This window comes from Aythya ferina (genome assembly GCF_964211825.1).
Source record: "Aythya ferina genome assembly, chromosome: W".
Lineage (NCBI taxonomy): Eukaryota > Metazoa > Chordata > Aves > Anseriformes > Anatidae > Aythya > Aythya ferina.
Window position 1 is genome coordinate 17,994,335 of NC_140313.1, and position 26,808 is coordinate 18,021,142.

The 26,808-nt window shown below is 48.3% G+C and overlaps 2 protein-coding genes across 6 annotated transcripts in view; one reads left to right on the forward strand and one right to left on the reverse strand.

Moving 5' to 3' along the window:
• LOC311426270 (uncharacterized protein) overlaps positions 1–26,808 on the reverse strand; it is a 448,189-nt gene that overhangs the window by 35,869 nt on the left and 385,512 nt on the right. The window lies entirely within an intron of this gene.
• Positions 21,662–26,808, forward strand: part of LOC311426284 (CBP80/20-dependent translation initiation factor-like) — a 172,489-nt gene continuing 167,342 nt past the window's right edge. For 3 of the 5 annotated variants that reach the window (XM_084502552.1, XM_084502554.1, XM_084502555.1), the window contains exon 1: positions 24,987–25,095. In XM_084502552.1, the coding sequence (XP_084358678.1) occupies positions 24,997–25,095 (99 nt within the window). In that variant the 5' untranslated portion in view covers positions 24,987–24,996. Of the gene's footprint in view, positions 21,740–24,986; positions 25,096–26,808 lie in introns of those variants that run through there. The other 2 variants (XM_084502553.1, XM_084502556.1) reach the window with 1 other exon arrangement.

Genomic DNA, 26,808 nt, shown 5'->3' on the forward strand with positions numbered 1-26,808 from the left:
TACTCTTTATCAATTCATATAGAGGCTTTACCATTAGTCCATAATTATAAATCCAAAGGCGACACCAACCAGTCATTCCTAAAAAGGTTCGTAGCTCCTTTACCGTTTGGGGTTCTGGAGTCCGGCAAATGACTTCCTTATGTTCAGTTCCTAGTTCTCGTTGTCCTCCCGAAATTTCAAATCCCAAGTAGGTCACGTGTTGTTGAACCAGCTGGGCTTTCTGTTGAGAGACTCGATATCCATTTAAACCCAGAAAATTAAGGAGACTTATAGTCCATTGAATACAACTCTCTTTAGTCTCGGTAGCTATTAAGAGATCATCTACATATTGTAACAAAGCCCCTTCAGTGTCCGGAGGTATCCAAGTTTCAGATTACTTTGCTAATTGGTTTCCAAAAATGGTGGGGCTATTCTTGAATCCTTGAGGTAGTACTGTCCACGTAAGCTGTGTCTTTCTGCCTGAATCGGGGTTTTCCCATTCAAAGGCAAATAGGTTTTGGCTTTCTGTAGCTAAGGCTAGGCAGAAGAAGGCATCTTTTAAATCCAGTACGGTAAACCAGACTTGACTATTCTTTAATTTAGTCAGCAAAGTATAAGGGTTTGCCACTACTGGATGTATATCCTCGGTGATTTTATTTATGGCCCTCAGATCCTGAACTAGCCTATAGCTTTTTCCATCTGCATTTTTAATTAGCAATATGGGTGTATTTTATTCTGATTCACATTCAACCAATAATCCATACTGTAGAAATTTATCAATTATCTCTTTAATACCTTTCCTATCTTCTATCCTCAAAGGATATTGCTTAACCTTAACGAGTGAGTTTCTCCCCTGGCTTTAATTTAATAATTATTGAGGTCACATTTTTAGCTCTTCCAGGGACTTCGGTGGCCCAAACTCCTGGACATACTTGATCTGTGATCTCTAAGGGTATTTCACTTTTAGGGTCAGTTTGTATTAGTGCCAGGTTCAACACATTTATTAGTTGTTCTTCTCCTATCCTTAATTCCATTTTCCCTTTTTCAAAGACAATTTCTGCTTCTAATTGTTCTAACAAATCTCAACCTAATAGAGATTTTAGATATCCAGGTAGGTACAAAAACCTATGTGTCCCCATTTGTTTCCCTAACTTGTACTTCAAAGGTTCACAAAAATAAGCCTTTTCAGGTTGATCGGTTGCAATATTTACCCTAACATAATCATTCCATAAAGGCATTAATGCTTGATTTAGAACCGAATATGTTGCCCCCGTATCAATAAGAAATTTCACTTCCGTTCCTCCCCTAGCTTCATTATAACCAGTGGAGGATCCGCTAGGGTAGATTCCCCAGGTCCCCGTTATTCCTGTTGAAATCAGAGGCCTATGATTACCCTAGGAAAAGGTTAGTCAATTTGTCCTCCGAAGCCAGGTCCAAATCGTTTTTTTTTTTTTTTTTTTTTTCTTCCATTATATTTCAGAGTTGGTCCAAAAATTCCATAGGGGTTTCTTTTGGACCTTGTTGGAAGCATATTCTCAATTCCCAATTCATCCAGATTTTAGTATTTACTTAACTGTTCATAATTTTCATAATAATTAGGGTCTCAGTGGGGGTCGGTCAGGGGAATGCAATTGTCCACAGTTCCCTGAGCAATCCCATCGGCAATCTGAGCTCACACATGAACTCAGGTTGTTTTAAGAGTTAACTGCTTTTCTGTTTTCGTGACAACTCTCTCGGACCAATCATGATCCTTTTGCCCCAGAGGGCTCACACCCATGATTTTGAGATCTCAGCCTCAGGCTGAGGCAGAACTATTAACATTCCTACATCCTCTTTCCCTGCTCATTCAACTTCAAACACCTTTAACACCTTCAACAACCCTTTTAACACTTCCTTTATCTTTCTCCAGCCTGTACTTTTCTCATGCCAGCACCAAAGGCTCAGTCAGGGGCCAACTTAATTCCGTACCTTTTCCCACCAAGATGCTGAAACAACATCAGTATACAACATTTCATCCTGTTCTCCTTCTCAAAAAAAAACATTAACTGTAGCAAAGTATTATAAAGTTCCATTTAGGGGCCACTTTTCTCCACATTCCAGCTTATAAAGCGGCCACCACCAATTACAATATTTTATCAATGTTTTCCTGTTCATACTTCCACCAGCAGATCCTCCAATATCCTTCCAATGACTCAAAACGCATCCTAAAGGGCTTTTCTTTAACATCCCACCAGTTTGCCTTTCTCCCATTTTCCCAGTTCACACTTTCAGAATACACTTATCATTTACAAAATGCAGCAAGCAGGTATCTTTCTATAGCAACGCCACGAACCTACTATTATTACCAATAATATAGCCAAAATCACAATAACAATAATCAGAGTCAAATTCCACATGCAATAAGTCCGAAAACCGAAATAAGTAACACTGTAACAAATGAACCTTATTAGCAAACTTGCCAGGTTCCAAACGGCAATTGAATGCCAACAAAAACAAACAAATGAACATTATAATAAAAATTACCAAGTTCCAAATGGCAATTGAACGCCAACAAAATCAAACGTATACTTAAGGTGCTAGCCACAAAAGTATACACCACCCTGCAGAACTTTTATCTTCCGACTTATGAGCAGTTTCAAATGACCGGTCTACCAAATAAACAAACCAAAACCAAAATAAAGAATACTGTCACTTACAGAGATGGGATCCTTGTCTGCCTCCACAGTGACCCGTTGAGTCAAGGAGTCCCTCCGGGAAATCCCGGGGGTACCCTAGGGAGTCCTATTCCCAGCGGGTCCTGCAGTGCGGCAGAGAGGCTGTCCCATCTGGGGTGCCAGATTGATTCAAAGAAGCCGAAATTTCTAAGTGACGAAGTATCCTTTATTGTCAGTGCTGGATGCACGGGGGATCCTTCCACCTAACGTGCACATTCGAAGTAACAAACTATCTCATATTTATGCAGCAAAACAATGAATATTCTATTAATGCCTATACATATTCATTACCTAAACACGCCTAGTCTCGCTTCGTATGCTAATTAGCTTATCAGTCTGCTATAAATGAAGTCCCAACTCAATCTGAATTTTGTAATATTTATACTTTTAAAAGGTATAAAAGGTATAAAAGGTTTTAAATGTAAGTAAACAGCACTGGGTGTGCGGGGAGTCTACACTCCACCAATATGCACACACGAACATCAAACATTCTAAATATATAGAACATTGCTTTACATACTAAACCCAAGTATGCCTATACATATGTATAATCAGGAAAGGTAACAAACAATCCTTTAAGTTCCATGACTTAAGAGTCTCCATTTACCATTCCTTTTGAACAATATGTCTTGCTTTAAGTTGTCAAGCAACTTGGTCTTCAGGCCTTATGTATCTCATTCTTCCCGGATCGAAGAAAAGCATATCCATCTCCTTTTCAAGGCCAATAGGCCTGGATCAAAAGGCATGTCCAGGTCAGCAGGGGGCGTAACAGCAAAGGTCTTCGATGGCAGTAGCGGTGGGGGGGCCCATGGCGTAGCAGTCGGATCAGTAAAGGAGCCCACAGCTCCCTCACTATCTGGCAAGCCACACATTTCTGACTGTGGTCCCACATGTCTCTTTAAGGCCTCAGAGATTGCTCGCCAGGTGCCGAGCAATCCCACCGCAACCTTGTCGTTTTTAGTTGCAGAGTCCCACACCTTGACCTCAGTTTGGTCCCATGTTTCAGGCTCATTAATAATAAGGAGAATAAGCTGTAAGGTTCCAGGACAGTCTTCGTTCCTAAGGACGTATGATTCCCCATAACGCACAACTGCTTACCAGCGAGAGGCAGTTGTGTGAGTGGGTCCACTTCTCTCAGCTCAAGCTTCTCTCCAGCTCCAGTGTGCCTATTCCCAGCAACTTTCTGTACGAGCTTCTCTGAGCAGTTTGCTGAGTCTGGCCAAACCTATCTTCATGAGGCGATCAGTGTGCCTGTTCCCATCCTGGTCTCCGTTCTGCTAGCCTGTTCCTCTTCACTCCTTTTTCCTGCTTCTTTATTGATGACATAACTTCATCACATTGTGTTCCCTTCCTTTTTTATCTTGAGGGCAGACTCCCCTCTTATACTCTTCCCTCCACAGCAGTTCTTTTCAAAACAACTTTTCATTGGTCAAACAACTTTGAATGTAACAACAACAGCAAACACCCAGAAACATCCATGCCTTAAAAGCTGGAGAACAAGAGAACCATCTGGAGAACAAGAAACCAGAGACTGCATGGAGTCTCCTGAATCACCCTTCTTTGTTCCCTCTAAACTCTTTTATATTCCTGATGGCCTCATCGTTAAGATTCTAATGTTATCTCGACCACGGGCCTTTCCAACCCCCATGGCAACACTCCCAAATCTTCACCTTCTTTATTAATATCAACCATTTTCTTGACACGAATTACCTCTCCATATATAAGAAGTCCTTGTGCTTGCGCAAAGCCTCCCAAGAATTGTGGGCCGGAGTCTTCGGGACATGGGCAGTGGTCTTTTGGAGAAAGACTGTAGGTCTTCCTCATGATGTACTTTTCACCTTTTGCTAAAGAAGACCAAGTTGGCTGAATCAGTTGTTTTCCAAGCTGCAGGAATGCCGAGTTGGCTCAAGTTATCTCAAGTTTCAGCCTAACTGAGGGTCGACAGATAAGGGGATGACTCAACATAACAGAAGGTTGACAGATAACAAGATGTCATCTATTTTGTTCTCATTAATTTTTAACCACAAGATTTATTCTATCCTAAAGTGAGTTTATACAATATCAAGGGGAAAAAAAAAACAGCTTATAGGCCTTTTGAGAAAGTACAAGTTGGTTTCACTGAATTGCCCAAAGTAGAGAGGATAAAATATCTATTGGTAATAGTAGATCATTTAACACAATGGGTAGAAGCTTATCCTGTAGCACCAGCTACAGTACAAATGGTGGTAAAAATTCTATTAGAACACCTGATACCTCACAGAATCACAGAATTTCTAGGTTGGAAGAGACCTCAAGATCATCGAGTCCAACCTCTGACCTAACACTAACAATCCCCACTAAACCATATCCCTAAGCTCTACATCTAAACATCTTTTAAAGACCTCCAGGGATGGTGACTCCACCACTTCCCTGGGCAGCCTGTTCCAATGCCTCACAACCCTTTTGGTAAAGAAGTTCTTCCTAACATCCAACCTAAAACTCCCCTGGCACAACTTAAGCCCATTCCCCCTCGTCCTGTCACCAGGCACGTGGAAAATAGACCAACCCCCACCTTGCTACAGCCTCCTTTAAGGTATCTGAGCAATAAGGTCACCCCTGAGCCTCCTTTTCTTCAGGCTGAACAAGCCCAGCTCCCTCAGCCGCTCCTCGTAGGACTTGTTCTCCAGGCCCCTCTCCAGCTTTGTCGCCCTTCTCTGGACTCGCTCAAGCACCTTGATGTCCTTCTTGTAGCGAGGGCCCAGAACTGAACACAGTACTCGAGGTGCGGCCTCACCAGAGCTGAGTACAGGGGGGCAATCACCTCCCTAGCCCTGCTGGTCACGCTGTTTCTGATACAAGCCAGGATGCTGTTGGCCTTCTTGGCCACCTGAACACACTGCTGGCTCATATTCAGCCGACTATCAACCATTACTCCCAGGTCCTTCTCTGCCTGGCAGCTCTCCAACCACTCATCTCCCAGCCTGTAGCTCTGCTTGGGGTTATTGCGCCCCAGGTGCAGGACCCGGCACTTGGCCTTATTAAACTTCATGCAGTTGACCTCAGCCCATCGGTGCAGCCTATCCAGATCCTCCTGCAGAGCCTTCCTACCCTTAAGCAGATCGACACACGCACCTAACTTGGTGTCATCTGCAAACTTACTGAGGGTGCACTCAATGCCCTCATCCAGATCATTGATGAAGATATTAAAGAGGACCGGCCCCAGCACCGAGCCCTGGGGAAAGCCACTAGTGACCGGCCTCCAACTGGACTTGACTCCATTTACCACGACTCTTTGGGCCCGGCTATCCAGCCAGTTTCTAACCCAACGAAGCGTGCGCCAGTCCAAGCCAAAAGCAGCCAGTTTCTTGAGGAGAATGCTGTGGGAAACGGTGTCAAAAGCCTTGTTGAAGTCAAGGTAGACCACATCCACAGCCTTTTCCTCATCCACCCAGCGCGTCACTTTGTCACAGAAGGAGATCAGGTGCGTCAAGCAGGACCTGCCTTTCATAAACCCATGCTGACTGGGCCTGATCGCCTGCTTGCCCTACAAGTGCTGCGTGATGACTCTCAAGAGGATCTGCTCCATGAGCTTCCCTGGCACTGAGGTCAAACTGACAGGCCTGTAGTTTCCCGGGTCTGCCCTCCAGCCCTTCTTGTAGATGGGCGTCACGTTTGCTAGCCGCCAGTCAACTGGGACCTCCCCCGATAGCCAGGACTGCTGATAAATGATGGTAAGCGGCTTGGCCAGCTCCTCTGCCAGTTCTCTCAGTACCCTTGGGTCGATCCCATCCGGCCCCATTGACTTGTGCACATCCAAGTACCGTACCAGGTCACCAACCAGTTCTTCGTGGATAGTGAGGGCCACATCCTGCTCCCCATCCCCTTCCACCAGCTCAGGGTACTGGGTATCCAGAGAACAACCGGTATTGCCGCTAAAGACTGAGGAGAAGAAGGCATTAAGCACCTCCGCCTTTTCCTCATCTCTTGTAACTAAGTTTCCCCCCACATCCAGTAAAGGATGGAGATTCTCCTTAGTCCTCCCTTTTGTGATGATGTATTTATAAAAATGTTTTTTGTTATCTTTAACGGCAGTAGCCAGATTGAGCTCCAGATTAGCTTTGGCCTTCCTAATTTTGTCCCTGCACAGCCTCGCAACATCCTTATAGTCCTCCCTAGTGGCCTGCCCACTTTTCCAAAGATTATAACCCATCTTTTTTCTCCTAAGCTCAAGCCACAATTCTCTGTTGAGCCAGGCTGGTCTTCTTCCCCGCCAGCTCGTCTTTGGGCACGTGGGGACAGACTGTTCCTGCGCCATTAAGATTTCCCTCTTGAAGTGCGCCCAGCCTTCCTGGACCCCTCTGCCCTTCAGAACCACCTCCCAAGGGACTCTACCAACCAGTGTCCTGAGCAGCTCAAAGTCAGCCCTCCGGAAGTCCAATACAGCGGTTTTACTGGTCCCCTTCCTGGCCTCGCCAAGAATAGTGAACTCCACCATTTCGTGGTCACTCTGCCCAAGACAGCTCATTTCGTGGTCACTCTGCCCAAGACAGCTCCAAGACATCCTCCACCAGTCCTTCTCTGTTTGTGAAGAGAAGGTCTAGCGGGGTGCCACCCCTGGTAGGTTCACTAACCAGCTGTGTCAGGAAGCTATCTTCCACACTCTCCAGAAACCTCCTAGACTGCTTTCTCTGGGCTGTGTTGTGCTTCCAGGATGTCAGGGAAGTTGAAGTCCCCCACGAGAACAAGCGCTGAAGATTTCGCAACTTCTGTCAGTTGCCTGTAGAACTCCTCATCCGTCTCCTCATCCTGGTTCGGCGGTCTATAGCAGACCCCGACCAGGACACTAGCCTTGTTGTCCCTGCCGATCCTAACCCAAAGGGACACGACCTTGTCATTCCCAGCCTCAAGTTCTACAACATCGAAAGACTCTCTAATATAGAGAGCCACACCACCACCCCTTCTGTGCTGCCTGTCCCTTCTGTAGATCTTATAGCCAGGCATTGCAGCACTCCAGACACGACAGTGGTCCCACCACGTCTCCGTGATGGCAACCAAGTTGTAGCCTGCCTGCTGCACGATGGCTTCCAGCTCCTCCTGTTTGTTACCCATGCTGTGTGCATTGGTGTAGATGCACTTCAGCTGGGCCATTGCCTTATCCCCCAGCCTTGCTATTGTTCCCCCTGGCACAGCTCCAACAATCCTTGCTTCAGCCCCATCCCCCTTCTTACCTAGTTTAAAGTCCTCTCAATGAGCCCTGCCAGCTCCTGGCCCAGGATCCGTTTTCCCCTAAAAGATAGGGACCCGTCTGCGGCCATCAGGCCGGGTGCTGAGTAAAGTGCCCCATGATCAAAAAACCCAAGATTTCTGCGTTGGCACCAGCCCCTGAGCCACGTGTTTAACAGGTGGGCTTTCCGTGTCCTCTCTGTACCCCTCCCTGCCACCGTAGGGATGGATGAAAACACCACCTGCACTCCCGCTCCATCCACTAACCATCCCAGCCCCCTAAAGTCTCATTTGATAGCCTTCAGGCTTCTCTCTTCAGTGTTGTCACTACCTGCCTGGACTATCAAAAGAGGATAATAATCAGAGGGGCGAACCAGGTTGGGAAGCCTCCTGGCAACGTCCCTGACCCTGGCCCCAGGGAGGCAGCAGACTTCCCTACGGGTAGGGTCAGGCCGACAAATAGGGCCCTCTGTTCCCCTAAGAAGAGAGTCTCCCACAACAATAACCCTTCTGTCTTTCTTGATGGAGGCAGTCCTGAGGCGTGGAGTCGACCTCCTCGCCCTAGGCATCCTCCTGGGAACACTTGCTACCTCTTCCTCAGCTACTGGTCTGTCGAGCTCCAGGGCCTCAAACCTGTTGTGTAAGGGCACCTGGGAAGGTGGGGCCGGAAGGGGAGGGCATCGCCTGCGGTGTCGAGCAGGGACCTGTTTCCATTCCTCCTCAACTCCCAGATCCCCTCCCTCTGCCTGACGGCGACAGGGCGGGGGATCCACCCCCATTTGGAGTGTCTCACCTCAATACCTCTCCTTGAGGCCCTGCAGGGCGTTACTCCACAAGTCTATCTCCCACTCACACTCCCTGATATCCCTCAACCTCTCTACCTCCTCCTTGAGCTCCGCCACCATGCGGACCAGGTCATCCACCTGCTCGCACCTCACGCATGCAGTTTCTCTGCCTCCCGCCGATGGCAGCAACAGGCTCAGACACTCCCTGCATCCGGTGACCTGAACTGCAGCATTTTTTAACGGGTAGTCGGTCTGGGTGTGTACCGACTTCCTGGAGAGCGCACCATGCCTGGTGGAGACCATTATCACCTAGCTAACGGCTGTCGTTAAGGAGGTGTTCGTATGGGCGGGGGGAGCGCTCCGCCCTTCCTGCTCGCCCTGCCTGCGCGAACTGCCGCACTAACTGCCGCGCCACTCCCTTCATACCCTCCCTTCATACTCCCTTCATTCCCTCCCACATACCTAGATATGGGATAATCCAGTACATTGATTCTGATCAGGGCACACACTTTACTTCTAAAATAATAAAATGATTATGTCAATCATTAGATATTCAGAGGGAATACCATACTCCATGGCACCCACAAAGCTCAGGGAAAGTAGAAAGACTGAATCAAATAATAAAACAACAATTGGCTAAATTAACCAAATCAAATGCCCTGGACAAAATGCTTACCACTGGCACTTTTAAACATAAGAACTAAACCACACAGTGAGACTGGATTATCACCATATGAAATGTTATATGATATGCCTTATTCTCAAGGGGTGCCTCTAGGAAACAATGTAGTTGAGGATCATAGCATCCAGAAATATATAATTACTATTGGAAGGAGATTACAAGAGCTAAGAGAAATTGGAATGATGGCTCAAACACCACCTTTAGGATTTGCTATTCATAAGATACAACCAGGAGACAAGGTGTTAATAAAAAAAAATGGAGGGAAGAATCATTGAACCCCTGATGGGAGGGGAGGGACTGTACCTTGCTTTACTTACTACTGAAACAGCTGTGAGAACAGCAGAAAGGGGTTGGACCCACGCATCCAGAATAAAAGGACCAGTAAGTACTAAAACTTGGAGGGTTGATTCCGCTCCTGGGGAACTGAAACTCAAGCTAAGGAAGAACTAATATTCTGGCAATGAGGCTCTGCATGAATTAAGAATGCCAAATAAAGGGGACAAGCCTGAAGGGAGGAAAGGGAGAAGGGAAGACCGGGGCAGGACCCTCCACTGCGGTGTGTATGGTCTACCGAGGGAGGCAACCCCTATGGGTATTGACTGCCGAGTGAGAGGGCCTCAACTGGACTTCTCCAGTAGTAACTGTGGGTAACACAAGCCCAAATCGACCCTGAAAGCGGGCCCAACCCCTTGATTGAAGGCATTTGCCTATTACGATCCAGCTACGTGGGCAGAAGACGGATCCTGGGGCTATAGGACCCCAATATATGTACTTAATAGAATAATTAGGTTACAAGCTGTAATAGAAATAGTTATAAATAAAACCGGAGATGCACTTGGATTAATCGCAAAGCAAAATACTGTTATATATGGAGTGGTAATTCGTGTCGAGAAAAATGGTTGATATTAATGTTATAAATGAAGTCTCCACTCACTCTGAATTTAGTAACATAAAAGAATATTTATAAAAGGCAAGTAAACAGCTCTGGGCGCGTGGGGAGTCTATGCTCTACCAACACGCACATCCAACCATCGAACTTTCCAAATATATATAGGACATTGCTGTTACATATTTACAAGAAACCCGAGTACGCCTATACATATGGATATCCTATCCCCGCTTCATATTATAATTCTCTTTGTGGTGGTCATTGTGGGTGAAGGGCTCACAGTTTCCCCATCACCATTAGCAACCTTTTGTTCCAGACTGCAGGAGCGTCTTCGACTGTCTCCCTCTTCTTCTACACATGCTCTGCCCACCACAGGGTTCCCGATTATTAAATTTTCAGGTAATTCAAGATGTTGCGGGTATCTCTACTGGAGGTGGCACTCCCCCTATGGAACTTTGGGGTCCCCAAATCCTTCTATTAGGGCCTTTATATGAGTTTCCAATGATTGCTAATATTCTAATCAATACAAGATTTAATATACATACAATTAGCATCCAAAGGGTAGGTATGCCCTGATATACTTCAAGTTCTTTTAAGCTTAACTTTCAGATCTCCAGGAGTAGACTCAACCTTCCAGGTTCCTGTTACGGGTCCCTTTACTCGTGATGCATGTGTCCACCCCTTTTCCACCGTTCTTATAGCCATCTCTGTAGTAAGCAAGACAAGATAAGGACCTTCCCAATGTGGAGACAATGATTCTTCTTTCCAAGTTTTTATCAACACTTTATCTCCAGGCTGTATTTTATGAATTGTGAACCCCAAGGGCACATTTTGAGCCAACATCCCCTTCTCCCGAAGTTCGTTCAATTGTTTTCCCAGAGTTATCACATATTTCTGGGTCTCATAGTCTTCTATCAGAGAATGATCTAAGGGCATTCCTTGGGAATACGGCATACCGTAAAGCATCTCATAAGGTGATACTCCAGTCTCCCCATGTGGCATGGTTCTTATGTTTAGCAATGCCAATGGTAAGCATGATTTACCCATGATAATTGAGTCTCAGTCATCAATTTGGCCAATTGGTGTTTAATTGTCTGATTCATTCTCTCGACTCATCCAGAACTTTGAGGATGCCATGGCGTATGATATTCCCATTTAATGCCCAGGGCCACAGTCAAAGCCTTTAAAACCTTTGAAGTAATGTGTGTTGCCTGATTAGAATCAATGCTCCCAATTAAACCAAAGCGAGGAATAACATTCTCCAACAGGTTTTTAGCTACCACTGCAGTGGTGGCTCGTGCTGCAGGATAAGCCTCTACCCAATGTGTTAGTTGATTCATGATTACCAACAGATATTTATATCGTCCTACCTTTGGTGGTTCAGTAAAGTCCACCTGTATTCTCTCAAATGGTCGATATGCAATTCTTCTTCCTCCAGCAGGTGCTTGCCTAATCGCCTTCTTATTTACTTTTTGAAACATTAAGCATCCTTGGACAGTTTGTTTGGCTATCTCATATATTCCTACACACCCATAAAATTTTAGAAATTGATCACTCAGTGCTTTTGTTCCCCAGTGGGTTTGTAGGTGTAGCCGTAAAAGTAGATGCCTAGTTTGTTCCTTTTGCAGTTTTTCTCTTCCATCAGGCAGAATCCATTTTCCTTCTTTCAGTTCTGCTCCCATGGTCTTTATAATTTTTATTTCTGCTTCTGTATACTTTTTCTCTTGTGTCCCTTTTCCGTTATCCGTTTCTTGTAGGGTTAGGACTACATCATGCTTCCTAAGAGCTGCTTCCCTAGCTTCTCTATCCGCTAGGTTATTCCCTCTTATGTGGAAGCCAGTTCCCTTTTGATGTCCTCTGACATGTACCATAGCAATCTCCCTAGGTCCTCTCAATGCCTGCAATATTTGAGTAACTAAAGTTTGGTGAATCAGCCCTTTTCCCTGTGTGCTTATGAGTCCCCTTTCTTCCCAAATTTTCCCAAATGTGTGGACTATTCCATAAGCATATTTAGAGTCTGTATAAATAGTGCCACTTTTTCCTTTCAATAATTCTAGGGCTCGTAATAATGCATAAAGTTCACATGCTTGAGCGGACCAGGCAGCGCTGAGTGGTCCCGATTCTATTAGGACCATATCCCCATTTACGATGGCATATCCTGATCTTCTTTTTCCATCTACTACTTTGGATGATCCATCAATAAATAATTTTTCCCCTGTTTCTAATTCTGTCTCCTCGAGATCGGGTCAGATTTTGGTTTGCAATTCAATCACTTCCACGCAGTTATGTTGTAGTTCTGTTAGGGGTTCCCCATATAGAAATTGTGCAGGACTCTGTGCAGCAGTTACTTTTAGTTCTAAATCAGGGGAGTTATGTGGAGTATATATCTTCAGAGGTGCCCAAAAAGTGACTTTTCTAGCTTCCTCAATCAGTAAGGCAGTAGCCACAATTGCCTGTAAGCACACTGGCCACCCCCTACTCACAGGGTCTAATAGTTTGGAACAAAATCCCACAGGTTTCTTGATTCCTGCCCATTCTTGAGTTAGTACTCCATATGCAGTTTGGTTAGAAACATTTACAAATAAATAAAAGTGTCTTTCTAAATCTGGGAGGCTCAGCACTGGAGCTTCTATTAACATTTTCTTGATCAACCTCAACTTTTCCTCATCTTCCTCGTTCCACTTCATTTTTTCTCCAGTCAATTTTTCATATAAAAACTTTGCCTTTTCACTAAACCCTTCAATCCAGGGCCTACAATATCCCAAGAGGCCGAGCAGTTGCCTCCCTTCCTTCTTTGTTTTGGGTGATGACAGGGCTAAAATCCCAGATACCCTGTCAGGATCCAATTTTTTCTTTCCTTGGCTAAGCCAATGTCCTAAGTACCTTATTTCCTTTTCCACGAATTGTAATTTAGATTTTGAGACCTTCAACCCTTTTTTCCCTAAGAAATTAAGTAATTCAATAGTGGTTCTCCGTGTCTCTTTTTCAGTCTCCCCAGCTATTAATAGGTCATCCACATATATATATATATATCCAATATATATAGGACATTGCTGCTACATATTTACAGGAAACCCGAGTACGCCTATACATATAGATATCCTATCCCCGCTTCATATTATAATTCTCTTTGTGGTGGTCATTGTGGGTGAAGGGCTCACAGTTTCCCCATCACCATTAGCAACCTTTTGTTCCAGACTGCAGGAGCGTCTTCGACTGTCTCCCTCTTCTTCTACACATGCTCTGCCCACCACAAGGTTCCCAAAAGCAACAAAACGTGATTGCACAACAGTGACCTAGATGTGTTCTGCCCTAGTCACAGCAAAACCAAGTTGAGAGGGACCTTGGGTGTTCAGCTCACGCGTTTGCTGCACCCAGGACAAGGTTGTCTGTGACTTCTGGCCCAGTTTTCATCTTGGTGTTGTCCCTGATCTCCAGCGAAAGATATTCCATGATCACCACGTTGGTCACATAGCCACCTACCAACAAAAATTTAGCAAAATTATATATTTAGTTGGATTTAGCTGTCTTGCTGGAGGTGGTTTCCCCTGGGACCTGATAGCCTAAAGTGTCCCTCTTCTAACTGTTACTGGGCACTTCATCAGCATGTACAGCTCAGGACATGTTTTTGAGCCCTTCCCACCAGCAGAGTACATTAGAGCCCCTCCAAGCCAGCATCTGTGCCCTGGGCCAGCACCCCAGACCAGCAGCCTGGCATTGCCTCTCAGTGAGCTTTCCCCAAGGTCCAGAGAAGACTCTGGGATCCTTATGCCCAGTTCAATTCCATGCCTGCTGCTCCTCTGCAGCCCTGTGATTCCTGAGCTATATATCACAGCACATTTCTACTGTCACCCTGTGCATGTTCAGGTTAGCTCTGCTTTGCCAGGCTCAGCGCAGGGTTCTAAATATATCAGTGAAGAAGAAAGCTCTGGGATGGCTTCCAATTTTAGCCAAGGTCACATTGGCGAGTGATGGTGTGCAGAGGAAGGTTAATATACACAGGATCTTTCATGAGAGCTGTATTCCAGCTGCATATGACATTTCTGCAGTGAATAGAAAGAAATGGGAAAGGAAGACAGAAGCAAGAAGCCTGGGAGATCTAAAGTTTTGCTATGGGTGTGCTGTGTAGCTCAGGATCTTTGTAGTTCTGCTTATTTTCCTACAACAACAAAAAATGTTACCTATCTGCTTCAGATGGTAGACAGGCATAATGTTTGTGAAAGTGCTCAGAGCTTTGGGCCCTGGGATTCATCCCGGCAGACAATTTTTCCATTAGGAGGCAGCCAAATGCTCCAGGGAAGCCTACACTGCTGGAAATAGCGACTGCATTCCAGATTTACCCAAGTCTCTTGATGACGCATCCTAAGAGCAGTTTTCCTCCTCACCACAAGAAAAAGCTCAGAAAGTTTAGGCAAGGCCAAGGACCGGAGGTGAGGCACATCACAGAGGTTTGAAATCCCCCCTCTGGTGGGGGTGATTCTCCGTGGCTCTCGCCATGGGAAACAGAAGAGACCCAGCCTTTTAATTGTGCCCCGGCATGGAGAAGGCTCAGCAGCGGCTGGCTGCAGAGGCCCAGGAGGAGCAGAAAGAAAGGAATAAAGAGGAGATGCATAGTTGGAGGCAGCAGGGGCAGAGGCAGGCTGCTCCAGCGGAGGACAAAAAAAGTAGGTTGGTGTCACAAACCACAGCCAGAGCAGGGCTGGGCAGGCTCTCCAAGCTGAAACACAGTTTTGGTCTAGAAACCATCTAACAGTGTCTTACAAAACCTCCAGGATTTCACGGGCTGGACTCGAACAGAAATGCCATAGGCAGCACTGCCAGCCCCAAGTATTCAAACCCCACAAGTCAGCCCCCTCTTCCCGGCTCTCCAAGGCTCCTTTCCTTTCTGGGTCTGCTGAACTGCCAGGGTAAGCTTGGTTCATATTTTCCAGGTCCCTCCCCACATTTCCCCTCCCCTTGTAGGAGGGCCAGCACCGAGCTGCTGCTCAGAGGAAGGGAGATTTCCAAAAGGAGGAGGAGATGCGATGCTCGATGCTCAGAGCAGGGCCCTAAGTAACGTGGTTGTGCAACTGTCCTGGTTTCAGTTAGGACAGAGTTAATTTTCTTCCTAGTAGCTGGTAGGGTGGTATGTTTTGGATGAGGATGAGAAGAGTGCTGATAACATGCTGATGTTTTAATTGTTGCAGAGCAGTGCTTACACCAAGCCAAGGATGCTTCAGCTTCTCACTCTGTCCTGCCAATGGGCAGGCTGGGGGTGCAGCAAGAGCTGGGAGGGGACAGACCCAGGACAGCTGACCCAAACTGGCCAAAGGGGTATTCCATCCCATCTGATGTCATGCTGAACAATATATAGGGGTGGCTAGCCGGGGGGAGGGGGCCGGACTGCTCGGGGTTAGGCTGGGCATCGGTCAGCGGGTGGTGATCAATTGCATTGTGCATCACTTGTTTTGTACACATTATTATTAGTAGTATCACAGAATCACAGAATTTTCTAGGTTGGAAGAGACCTCAAGATCATCGAGTCCAACCTCTGACCTAACGCTAACAGTCCCCACTAAACCATTTCCCTAAGCTCTACATCTAAACGTCTTTTGAAGACTTCCAGGGATGGTGACTCCACCACTTCCCTGGGCAGCCTGTTCCAGTGCCTCACAACCCTTTCAGTGAAGAAGTTCTTCCTAACATCTAACCTAAAACTCCCCTGGCTCAACTTAAGCCCATTCCCCTTCGTCCTGTCACCAGGCACGTGGGAGAACAGGCCAACCCCCACCTCGCTACAGCCTCCCTTGAGGTACCCATAGAGAGCAATAAGGTCGCCCCTGAGCCTCCTCTTCTCCAGGCTGAACAAGCCCAGCTCCCTCAGCCGCTCCTCGTAGGACTTGTTCTCCAGGCCCCTCACCAGCTTCGTCGCCCTTCTCTGCACCCGCTCAAGCACCTCCATGTCCTTCTTGTAGCGAGACTATTATCATAATTATTGTTATTATTATTTTCCTGTCTTAATAAACTGTCTTTATCTCAACCCACAGGCTTCACTTTCCCATTTCCCATTTCCCATCCCAGAGAGGGAGGGGGGAGGGTGAGCAAACGGCTGTGTGGTGTTTAGCTGCCGGCCGGGTTAAACTACAACATGATGAATGTGTGAGATTTGGCAGTGCATCAGCTTGGCTCCTTATTTAATTGCCTGCAGATCCCACCTTGTCATTGACACCAGAGGTCAAGGTACCGGCAGTAGTTCCATGATTTGTGGATGCATACTGTGGGAAAGGAATTTGCAGGTGGCTCCATGCTGTTTCACACATCCCTGAATTAGAGATAATGAGGAAACAAGCGGTAGAAACAAAAACTTGAGCAAGGTTGAGATAAAATAACTTGGCTGAGGTGTTAAAGATGAGCTTTGGGCAGTGGCTGGCTTGAGGTGCGTGTCTGAAAATCTGTCAATTGTATGACAGATTCGGGCATGTGAACAGCGCATGGGGCTACGGGGAAAGTATATGTAGTGGTGAAAAAAGGCAATAAACGTCTCCTGTTCAAGAGCCATCAGGAGTCCGTGTCTTGCATCCCTTCCTATACTTCCTATACTTATCCTATAAAGCAGGTCTTTGCCCCCACATGCGCCCTCCTTCTTCACCCAGCTGCACTCCCCTTTGCTCATCTCCTTCGCCTGACTCTGCTCTTCCTTTCCTTTGTGAGGTACCTTTTGCAGTGCCTCTGTTCGGGAACTGGGCATACCATTAAAATCGGTGTGTGTAAATAAATGTGGCCCAGGAAAGGTGTTCTTCCTTTTCCAGATGAAATGAAGCATAAGGGAAGGCAACTGGCTTTCTCAGGTGCAATAATCGCACCATGCCTGCAGCTGGGGCATTGCCAGCCTATGGTCATAATGCATACTATAAAACCAGGGACTGTTTTGCTCTTCCTTTATGGGGCATGATGTGAGGTTTTTAACTCCTTATGGGGTGAAAAGGGAAAGGGAAAAAGAAGCTCTTTTCTTCCTCAGGCCTCCCTGAAGGCTGGGGTTAGTGGCTGAGGATCTCCCCAGAACCCCAGGTTGCTCCAAGAGGCCTTTGTACCCGTTGTGCTGCAGTTTACCTGCTGGTAGCACAACAGGTAGCTGCTGGTAGCTCCAAAGGGCCAGGAGCGAGGCCAGCAGCACTCAGCACGGAGCTGCTGCTGGGAGCCACTGGGAGAAGCTGCGGACAGAGAGGCTGAGGAAGGAGAGGTTGTGGAAAGAGAGGCTGTGGAAGGGGAGGCTGGGGGCTGTGCCGGGCCGCAGGGAGGCGAGCTGTAGCCGGCAGTCTCTGGCACCCCTCCGCGGCCGGCCGCGCAATCACCGGCTGACGGAACGCTGGTTTGGAAGGACCTTAAAGCCTTGTGCAGGGCTACGTTCTGCTCGCTCAAGGTTCCTAGGCCTTGAGGGAGGCTCAGTCTGTGCTGTGGCTGCATATGTCGAGGCCAGTTCTGCCTCCAGGGACGGGATGGAGCAAAGGGAGCAGGGGCAACTAGACCCCTCCACAAGCAGGCTCATCAAACCGGGCTTTTGGGGGAAGAAACTGCAACGCCTGATGGGCCTCTGTGGTGTGTAGAGCACATGGCTTTCCCCTGTGCATCCGTCCCCAGACCCTCCCGTCTTCACCTATGCATCCATGTCTCTGCTTTCTGGCAGTTCTTTAATATTGCCAGTGGTTGGAACAAGCTGGATGGCATCCACAGAAAGTCAAGCAACAAGCTAAAACAAACTCCAAACTATCCTACAGGGTACCTCTGACTTTCCATCCTCAGCCCTGGCTGCAGGAATGTACTGGGCTGCACTTGCAGGAGGGGTGATCAGAAGAAAGTGGCTCGGGAGCTGCATCCAAATGAGCCCTGCAATTCCTGGCTGCTGAGAGCAGGGCCAGCCCTCGCTGTGCTGCTCCTGGCGTCATCTCCCCAAGCAGTCTCCATCCCCTGATCCAGCACGTGGGGCTGTAACAGTGGGATCTGGCCCAGCAGAGCTTGCTGCACCACCCAGAGCTTCACCACCTCTGTCTCAGCCAGGCAGGCACCAGGCTTGGGGCAGATCTATGCTTGCATCCCCGCAGGGAATTAAACACCTTCCTCATGTGCTGCTGGTGCTTGAGCTGGAGAGGTGGACTACTGTCACCTCTAACCCCCGAGAAAGGCATGAAGGCAGTTGGGAGGTTGGGAAAAGCACACTCCCGGTGCTTTAGCCTTCGCACCGTTTCCTTTCCCAAACCTTTCCACAGAGCAGAGCTGCTGTTGTCGCTCCTGCTGAGTACGGGCAAGGGCGCAGAGGGGCGCACAGCCCGTTGGTGCAGGCTGTGGGGGGGGGAGCAAGGGGTACAGCTAGCTGTGCAGGGGGCGCAGGCAGGACTGCATCCTAGCCCAGTATGGGTGCTTGGGGTGCAGGCAGCCCCCGCAGCCACCAGGTGACGCCGCAGCGCTGCCTGCAGCCGCTGTCGGGGCCAGGGATGGGGATGGGGAGAGCGGGGCTTTTGGGGGGCTGCTGGGATGCAGGAGCTTGGGATGGGGAGCAGCAGGGTTCAGAAGCAGCGCACACAGCCCTCCTTCCAGCCCCTTACAAATGCTGCGGGTGGGGTAAGGCCGTGTGCCAGCTCTGCTCACCCCCCCGGCTCCCCAGGCAGCCCTGGGACCCCAAACCTTCCCGACCACCTCACCCCAAAATTGCCAAACGTTAAAAAACAAGGCTTGTCTTTCAGTCCTGGGGGCTTGGGGCATGCACTGTGATGTCAAAACCTGGTGATGACCTGAGGCGTGCAAGCGCAGGTGTGTGCTGCACAAAGGCACTGCTCGCATGGTGGCATTGCCAAATGTGCTCCTGCAGTAGGATCCTGCAGTAGGATCAGTGCATCTTCAGGTTTGCCCTAAACAGAGGGGGGAAGCGTGCATGTGGCTGTGCTAGCGCAGTGCCATGAGGCTGGGTTGGGCAGTGTGGGGCTCACCTGTAGCAATTTTTATTTCTCGGGACCTGCATCAAGCTCTGCCAAGACAGTGGTGGCAGTATGACAGCAGACCCCCCATGACACCAAGAACGCTGTATTTTAAGATGCTTCTGAAAACATCTGCTCCAGGTGGGAGCTATATATTCAGCTCGACATCCACTCACCTCCTTTGGCAGTGTTATATATGGAGTGGTAATTCGCGTCGAGAAAATGGTTAATATTAATAAAGAAGGGGGAGATTTGGGAATGTGGCCATGGGGGTTGGAAAGCCCCGTGGTTGAGATAATATTAGACTCTTAACGACGAGGCCATCAGGAATATAAAAGAGTTTAGAGGGAACAAAGAAGGGTGATTCAGGAGACTCCATGCAGTCTCAGGGTTTCTTGTTCTCCAGATGGTTCTCTTGTTCTCCAGCTGTTAAGGCATGGATGTTTCTGGGTGTTTGCTGTTACATTCAAAGTTGTTTGACCAATGAAAAGTTGTTTTGAAAAGAACTGCTGTGGAGAGAAGGGTGTAAGAGGGGAGCCTGCCCTCAAGATAAAAAAAAAAAAAAAAAGGCAACACGATGAAGCTACAACAATAAAGAAGCAGGAAGAAGAAGTGAAGAGGATCAGGCTGGCAGAATGGAGACCAGGACAGTGTTATAAATGAGGTCTCAAGTCAATCTGAATTTTGTAATATTTATAAAACAAATATTTCTAAAAGGTATAAAAGGCAAGTAAACAGCGCTGGGTGTGCGGGGAGTCTACACTCCACCAACATGCACACACAAACATCAAATATTCTAAATATACAGAACATTGCTTTACATAATAACCCGAGTATGCCTATACATACATACAATCAGGATAGGTAACAAACAATCCATTAAGTTCCATAACTTAATAGTCTCCATTTACCATTCCTTTTGAACAATATGTCTTGCTTTAAGTTGTCAAGCAACTTGGTCTTCAGGCCTTATGTATCTCATTCTTCCCGGATCGAAGAAAAGCATACCCATCTCCTTTTCAAGGCCAATAGGCCTGGGTCAAAAGGCACGTCCAGGTCAACAGGGGGCGTAACAGCAAAGGCCTTCGATGGCAGTAGCGGTGCCTCATGAAGATAGGTTCGGCCAAACTCAGCAAACTGCTCAGAGAAGCTCGTACAGAAAGTCACTGGAAACAGGCACACTGGAGCTGGAGAGAAGCTTGAGCTGAGAGAAGCGGACCCACGCACACAACTGCCTCTCGCTGGTAAGCAGCTGCGCATTATGGGGAATCATACGTCCTTAGGAACAAAGACTTTCCTGGTAACCTTACAGCTTATTTTCCTTATTAACGATTGGACAGTTTATGAGCCTGAAATATGGAACCAAACTGAGGTCAAGGTGTGGGACTCTGCAACTAAAAACGACAAGGTTGCTGTGGGATTGCTCGGCACCTGGCGAGCAATCTCTGAGGCCTTAAAGAGACATGTGGGACCACAGTCAGAAATGTGTGGCTTGCCAGATAGTGAGGGAGCTGCGGGCTCCTTTACTGATCCGACTGCTACGCCATGGGCCCCCCCACCGCTACTGCCATCGAAGACCTTTGCTGTTATGCCCCCTGCTGACCTGGACGTGCCTTTTGATCCAGGCCTATTGGCCTTGAAAAGGAGATGGATATGCTTTTCTTCGATCCGGGAAGAATGAGATACATAAGGCCTGAAGACCAAGTTGCTTGACAACTTAAAGCAAGACATATTGTTCAAAAGGAATGGTAAATGGAGACTCTTAAGTCATGGAACTTAAAGGATTGTTTGTTACCTTTCCTGATTATACATATGTATAGGCATACTTGGGTTTAGTATGTAAAGCAGTGTTCTGTATATTTAGAATGTTTGATGTTCGTGTGTGCATGTTGGTGGAATGTAGACTCCCCACACACCCAGCGCTGTTTACTTGCCTTTTATACCTTTTAGAAATATTTGTTTTATAAATATTACAAAATTCAGATTGAGTTGAGACTTCATTTATAACAAGTAGGTCTTGCCTCTCTTCTCAGCCTAGCTCCCATGCTGCTGGATTAATAATGAAACCCCGGTAGGGCCATGGATAAAACCACGCCATTCCAGGCTGCTCCCCTTGCCGAAAAGAGACTGAAACCAGAACCCCGGTGCTAAACTAACACTGTGCTCCCCACTTCCAGCTGCCCTCGGGTGTGTGCAAGGTTGTCACGGCAACCACACAGCCAAAAATACAGCAGAGCGGGGCGGAAGGAGGTCTTTTTAATCCGATTTAACGCCCAAATCGGAGCAAGGTTGCGCATCATTCCTAGCTTTAGGATCCTCCTGCTGGCCCTGGGGAGCTTCCCCCAGGCGGGCCGGGGCCCACTGCCGCCAGGCCGGCGGCTCCCAGACTACAACTCCCAGCAGGGCCAGCGGGGGCCGGGCCGGGCCGGGCCGGGGCGAGGGGCGAGGGGCGGGGCCCGGCCGCCTCCCGGAGCCGTGCCGAGCCGGCCCCTGTCTGCTCGCGGCTGGGCGGCGCCCCCTACCCCGCCGCAGCGCCCACGGTAAGACAGGGACCAGGCACCTGGGTGGGGGAGGGGGTGCGGGGCCGGGCCGGGCCGGGCCGGGCCGGGGCCCCGGGCGGGGAGGGGTCGCGGTCCCGGTCCCCTCGGGGTCCTGCCGGCTCCCGCTGCCGGGGTGGTGTGCGTGCGGGGGTGGTGTGTGGCCCTAATGGAGCCTGGCTCCTGTGGGCAGCGTTTGGGGCCGGGTGATGGTTAGGGCGGTCTCCACCTGCTGCTTGCCCTCCCTGCTGTTCCTATGTGCCCCACCCCCCCTCCACCCCCTATGACACCACATACCCACCGTGGCACTGCATCCACCCCAACACTTGCCTTGCCTGCAGTCGGGTGCCAAGGTGGTGGGTGGGTGGCAGTAGTATCCACAGCAGGATAAGGATTTGGACCTAAAGCTTCTCTTTGGGCCAGGTGGCGGTGTGTGTGGCCTTGGTGGCCATGGGATCAAATGTGCTTGTAGGGTGCTCGTGCTCTCCAGCCCGGCTGCAGGTCCATGTTTGGCACCTGAGAGCTCACACACTGGCAGTTTTCTTGTGAGCCGTGCTGTAAGCCTGGAGGCATGGCTGCTGAGCGACCCTGGGGTCCCAGCACCTCAAAAATCAGTGCCTCTAGTAGTTTCTCTGGAAAATGAGGCTGAGAGGCATTCTTGGAGGATGCACATGTGCCCTACAGGAGGAGGGATGCAGTACAAAACCTTCCTTGCCCCTTTTGCATCCAAGCTCGCCACAGCACGGCATGTGTCATGCCAGCCTGGGGAGACACATACAGTGGTATTTCTGGCTGCTGGCTTGCTTCCAGCATGTAATCTGATGTGAGGGCAAGCTGTGGGTGTCCCTGGCCCTGGAATGGTGCAAATCTGGGGCTGAGCTTCTGTGCCCATAGGTGGCATTGCACGTGCAGCTGTCCCTTGGATGGCTTTGTCAGGGTGGAAAGCAGAAACAGTTGCTCCTCTGAAATAGTAGGCTCTGTTCGTTTGTCTTTTTGTGCTGCCTTTGCTCCCACATGCTGTTCCTCCTCCACTGCTTGGAGGGGTGCAAACTGCTGCCGGGAGTCACAGCCACCACTGGGACTGCTGTAGTAAAAGCCAGCCTTGTTGACAGCAACAAAAGGTATGAGAGGAGACACAAGGTACTGAGCTTCCAGACTCTTCCTCTGGTGGTTTAATGCTCCTTCCACCTACAAACCTAAGAAAGCTTTCTGATGGTGGGTGCCGTTTGTACTCCTCATCTAAGGAGGGGGAGTGAGAGAGCGGTTGTGGTGTTTAGCTGCCCAGCATGGTAAAACCACCACACCATTAGAGCATCCAGCACAGCAGGGGATGTCATGCGTGTTGGAGAGGGAAGCATCACACTCTGCTTATGGTTTTTGTGATCTTGGCATGCAAATGTTCACACTTTGTCCCCACCACATGGGAAAAAAACACATTGTGTGGTGTAGGTTCATGTTCTTTTTCCTTATAACGACCATAAAGGCTTAATTCTGCACTTAGCTGATCCTGAGGTCCAAAAGCAAAACCTTGCACTGGGTTTTATTCCCTCAAGTCCAGAGTAAAATTTGTAGCCTGTGTTTTCTTTGGCAGAGATGCACATGTTTTCTGTTTTGGGCGGCTTGGGCTGTGTTTGTATTTAAAGCTCTTTCCCTCTGAGCTCTGGGCCTTCCTTCTGCAGAGCCTGCACTGGAGCACTCTGAGAATTGACTGTGTCACAGTTAAAGTACTGTGGGACTAATAATTTTGTCCAGCTCTGAGGAAATATTTTTTATCACTTAAAAAATCTCAAATTGCTTTTAAAGGGAGGCAAAGGAGCAGAAGTTGATGTGGTAGATGATGAATTTCAGGTGAGCAGCCCCCAGGGGCTCCCCAGCTGACAGGGCTGCAGGAGGCTGGCAAAATCATTTGTGGAGATGAACTGAACACCAGCCCTGCCTCTGCAGAGGGATCTGTGAGAGGAGTGAGCTGTCTGAGGCGTTCGGCTTGCTCTCACATGCTTGTTCCTGTAGCTGAGTCAGCCTTGCGCACAACTGGGCTGGGAATTGTCTGTGGAGGGTTCCTGAGAGCTGTGACAGATCATGTTCAAAGTGTGGAAACGTTCTCCACAGTGAGCCTTCAGTAAGGTCCTGCGTGTTTGTGAGGAATTGTACCTAAACGTACAGCAAGGCCTGTGGCTTCTGTGAAAGCTGGGGCTGGGATCCTATATTTCAGGAACTGTTTTGGGCACACTTAGCATATTGTTGAAATATTTCTGCTAAATTGCAGAGCAGTGGAATACTGCAAATTGCATCATTGTTCTTCAGTTTAGCAGGAGCATTCAGATGTTTACATTACCTATGATGTTGTTAAGTTCCAGAGTTGACAGTCTGCTGGTGTGTTTGGAGTAGCTCTTTTTCAGGCTGGGGAAAGGACAACTGTTCCCATCTGGAAAATCTGTGCAGTGTTGAAGCTTATGGGCAAGTAGTGTCCATAAATGCTTCAGGATGTCCTTGTGAAACTCCTTGGAGAAAGTACAGTTCTGCTACTGGAGTGCAATTAGTGCTTTATTGAGTCATCAGAAGGGAAGGGCTAGTGTAGCTAGCCAGTAATTTTATGTTTACTTGAGAGAGTGGCTGTTTAATTTACACTTCATATAAATTATATAAATGTATGTATCTATAGTCAATTATAAAATGGATGCCTTGCTAATGATTGTAAGAGAAATACATTTTCTGGTCAGCTCAGACTGAAACAGGGATGCCATTGGGTGTTCTTAAAGCTTTTGAGCATCTATCTTCCAGCTTCCATGCTGGAAAGAGAGGCTTTGTTTCTTCCACATCTGCCTTGGGCTGTCCCATGTTTGGTCTGGCTTTGCTGGCTATGACTTGTGGAAAACGGACTCCACAGTCAGTAAGACTGTAAAGTAGGTATGTTTATTCAGCGCTGGGCAGCATGGGGGGTAGTCCCACCAGTCGTGCGCACCTGATGCAGCAACTTGCCTTGGTTATATGCAGCAAAGAGTTACATATGCATGAAGTTTCACAATACGCCTATACATATTCATTTGACCGTGAGCCAGCAGTGTGCCCTTGTGGCCAAGAGGGCTAATGGGATCCTGGCGTGCATTAAAAGGAGCGTGGCCAGCAGGTCAAGGGATGTGATCCTCCCCCTCTACTCTGCCCTGGTCAGGCCTCACCTGGAGTACTGTGTCCAGTTCTGGGCTCCCTGGTACAAGAAAGATGGGGATCTCCTGGAAAGAGTCCAGTGGAAGGCCACGAAGATGATACGGGGCCTGGAGCATCTTCCCTATGAAGAAAGGCTGGGAGACCTGGGTCTGTTCAGCCTGGAGAAGAGAAGACTGAGAGGGGATCTCCTCAGTGTATGTAAATATCTGAGGGGTGGGGGACAGAAGGATGTAGCCAACCTCTTCTCAGTGGTTTGTGGGGATAGGACAAGGGGCAATGGCTGCAAGTTAGAGCACAGGAAGTTCTGTACTGACATGCGAAAACTTCACGGTGAGGGTGATGGAGCACTGGAACAGGCTGCCCAGGGAGGTTGTGGAGTCTCCTTCTCTGGAGATATTCAAGGCCTGTCTGGACGCCTACCTGGGCAGCCTGCTCTGAGGAACCTGCTTTGGCAGGGGGGTTGGACCCAATGATCTTTCGAGGTCCCTTCCAACCCCTACAGTTCTGTGATTCTGTGATAACCTGTCCCCGCTTCATATTAAAATTAGTTCCAAGGAGTCATTTCCATAAACTCCTTCCATCTGTGCTTGCACAGTGTATTCTGGTGGTGGTTGTTGGGGATCGTGGGGATGAAGATTGATGACTCTTCCTCGTCACTGCTAGTTGACCTCTTGTCTCTGCGCAGACTCAGTTGCTCCTTGGCTCTTGTCCATCCGCAGGACCAGTTTCTACCAGTTTCTTAAGATAGGCTCACACTCTTATTAGGAGGCTGACCTTGGTAAGGGGCCCAAGGCTTCTTGCTTTAGTTAATTTGCACAATGCACCATAGTTAGCAAAGACACTAAGTAGCAGCCTAGTTCAATGCCATCAGTGCTCTATCTCTACTTGATAAGATTCTCTTCACTCCCTCTCTCAGCTCTGCATAGCTACTGTTGCTGTGCTCCAACTGAGAGATCCTGAAAAGATAGCTAGTAATGGAGATGGCGTCTCTGTAATGGATGTGAGATGTTTTGCTTTTCCACATTAGCTTTCAGGGCCTCCTTTGAGGTAGTCCATGGAGCTCCAAGGCTTTAGAGACCACAGATGGATGAGGAGTAGTCTTGTGCTTCAGGAAAGCCATTGCTTCTGTCTCTTCACTCCTACAGGGCAGCCCACAGCCTCCTCTTTCCCCAGGCACGTAGCAGTCATGGCAAAAGAAGGAAAAAACAAAACAAAACAAATTGGTTTGTCCTGTGGCAGGAGAAGCTGTGCTGACTCAATTACACTGCTACCTCTGTGGGACCAAATCCTGCCTCACCTGTTGGCGAGCAGCCTGCTGCAGGAGCATTTAATAGCGTGCAGCAATTTCTAGGAGGGCGTCTGCCCTGTGGCCACAGGCTGACTTGGCTTGGGTTCCTCCTGCCACCCATCAGATGCTGTCACTGTGGTGGCAGGATGCAGAGGGATGTGGGTGGCAGGACCTGCCCTGCGATGTGCTGGGGACAGGGAGCGGCTCGGCTGAGGATGTGCCCTAGTGCCCAACTATTTTAATTGGCCTTTATGCAAAAGGAAAAGAAAAAAAAAAAAAAAAAAAAACCTTTCCTCTTCTTTCTGGAGTGGCCTAGCTCCCTTGGATGGGTTTGCGCAGCCTGTGTCGAAGCTTTGCCTTCCCAACACCGGAGCAGAAGGCACGTCTGCCACAGGTTTCCCCAACCTACCACAGGGAGCTGCTAGCTGGGCTTACCATGCCTTGTAACTCATTCCAAAAACTCTGCTTTCGAACTTGGGAAGTCCTGGAGGAGCTGTGAAGGGCTACTCAGCATAGCCAGGGCAGTTGGTGGGGAGGTGAGTTGCTTGGCTGGGGTCTGCACAGTGGGGACATCATTGTCATGTCTGTGTCCTGGTTTCAGTTAGGACAGAGTTAATTT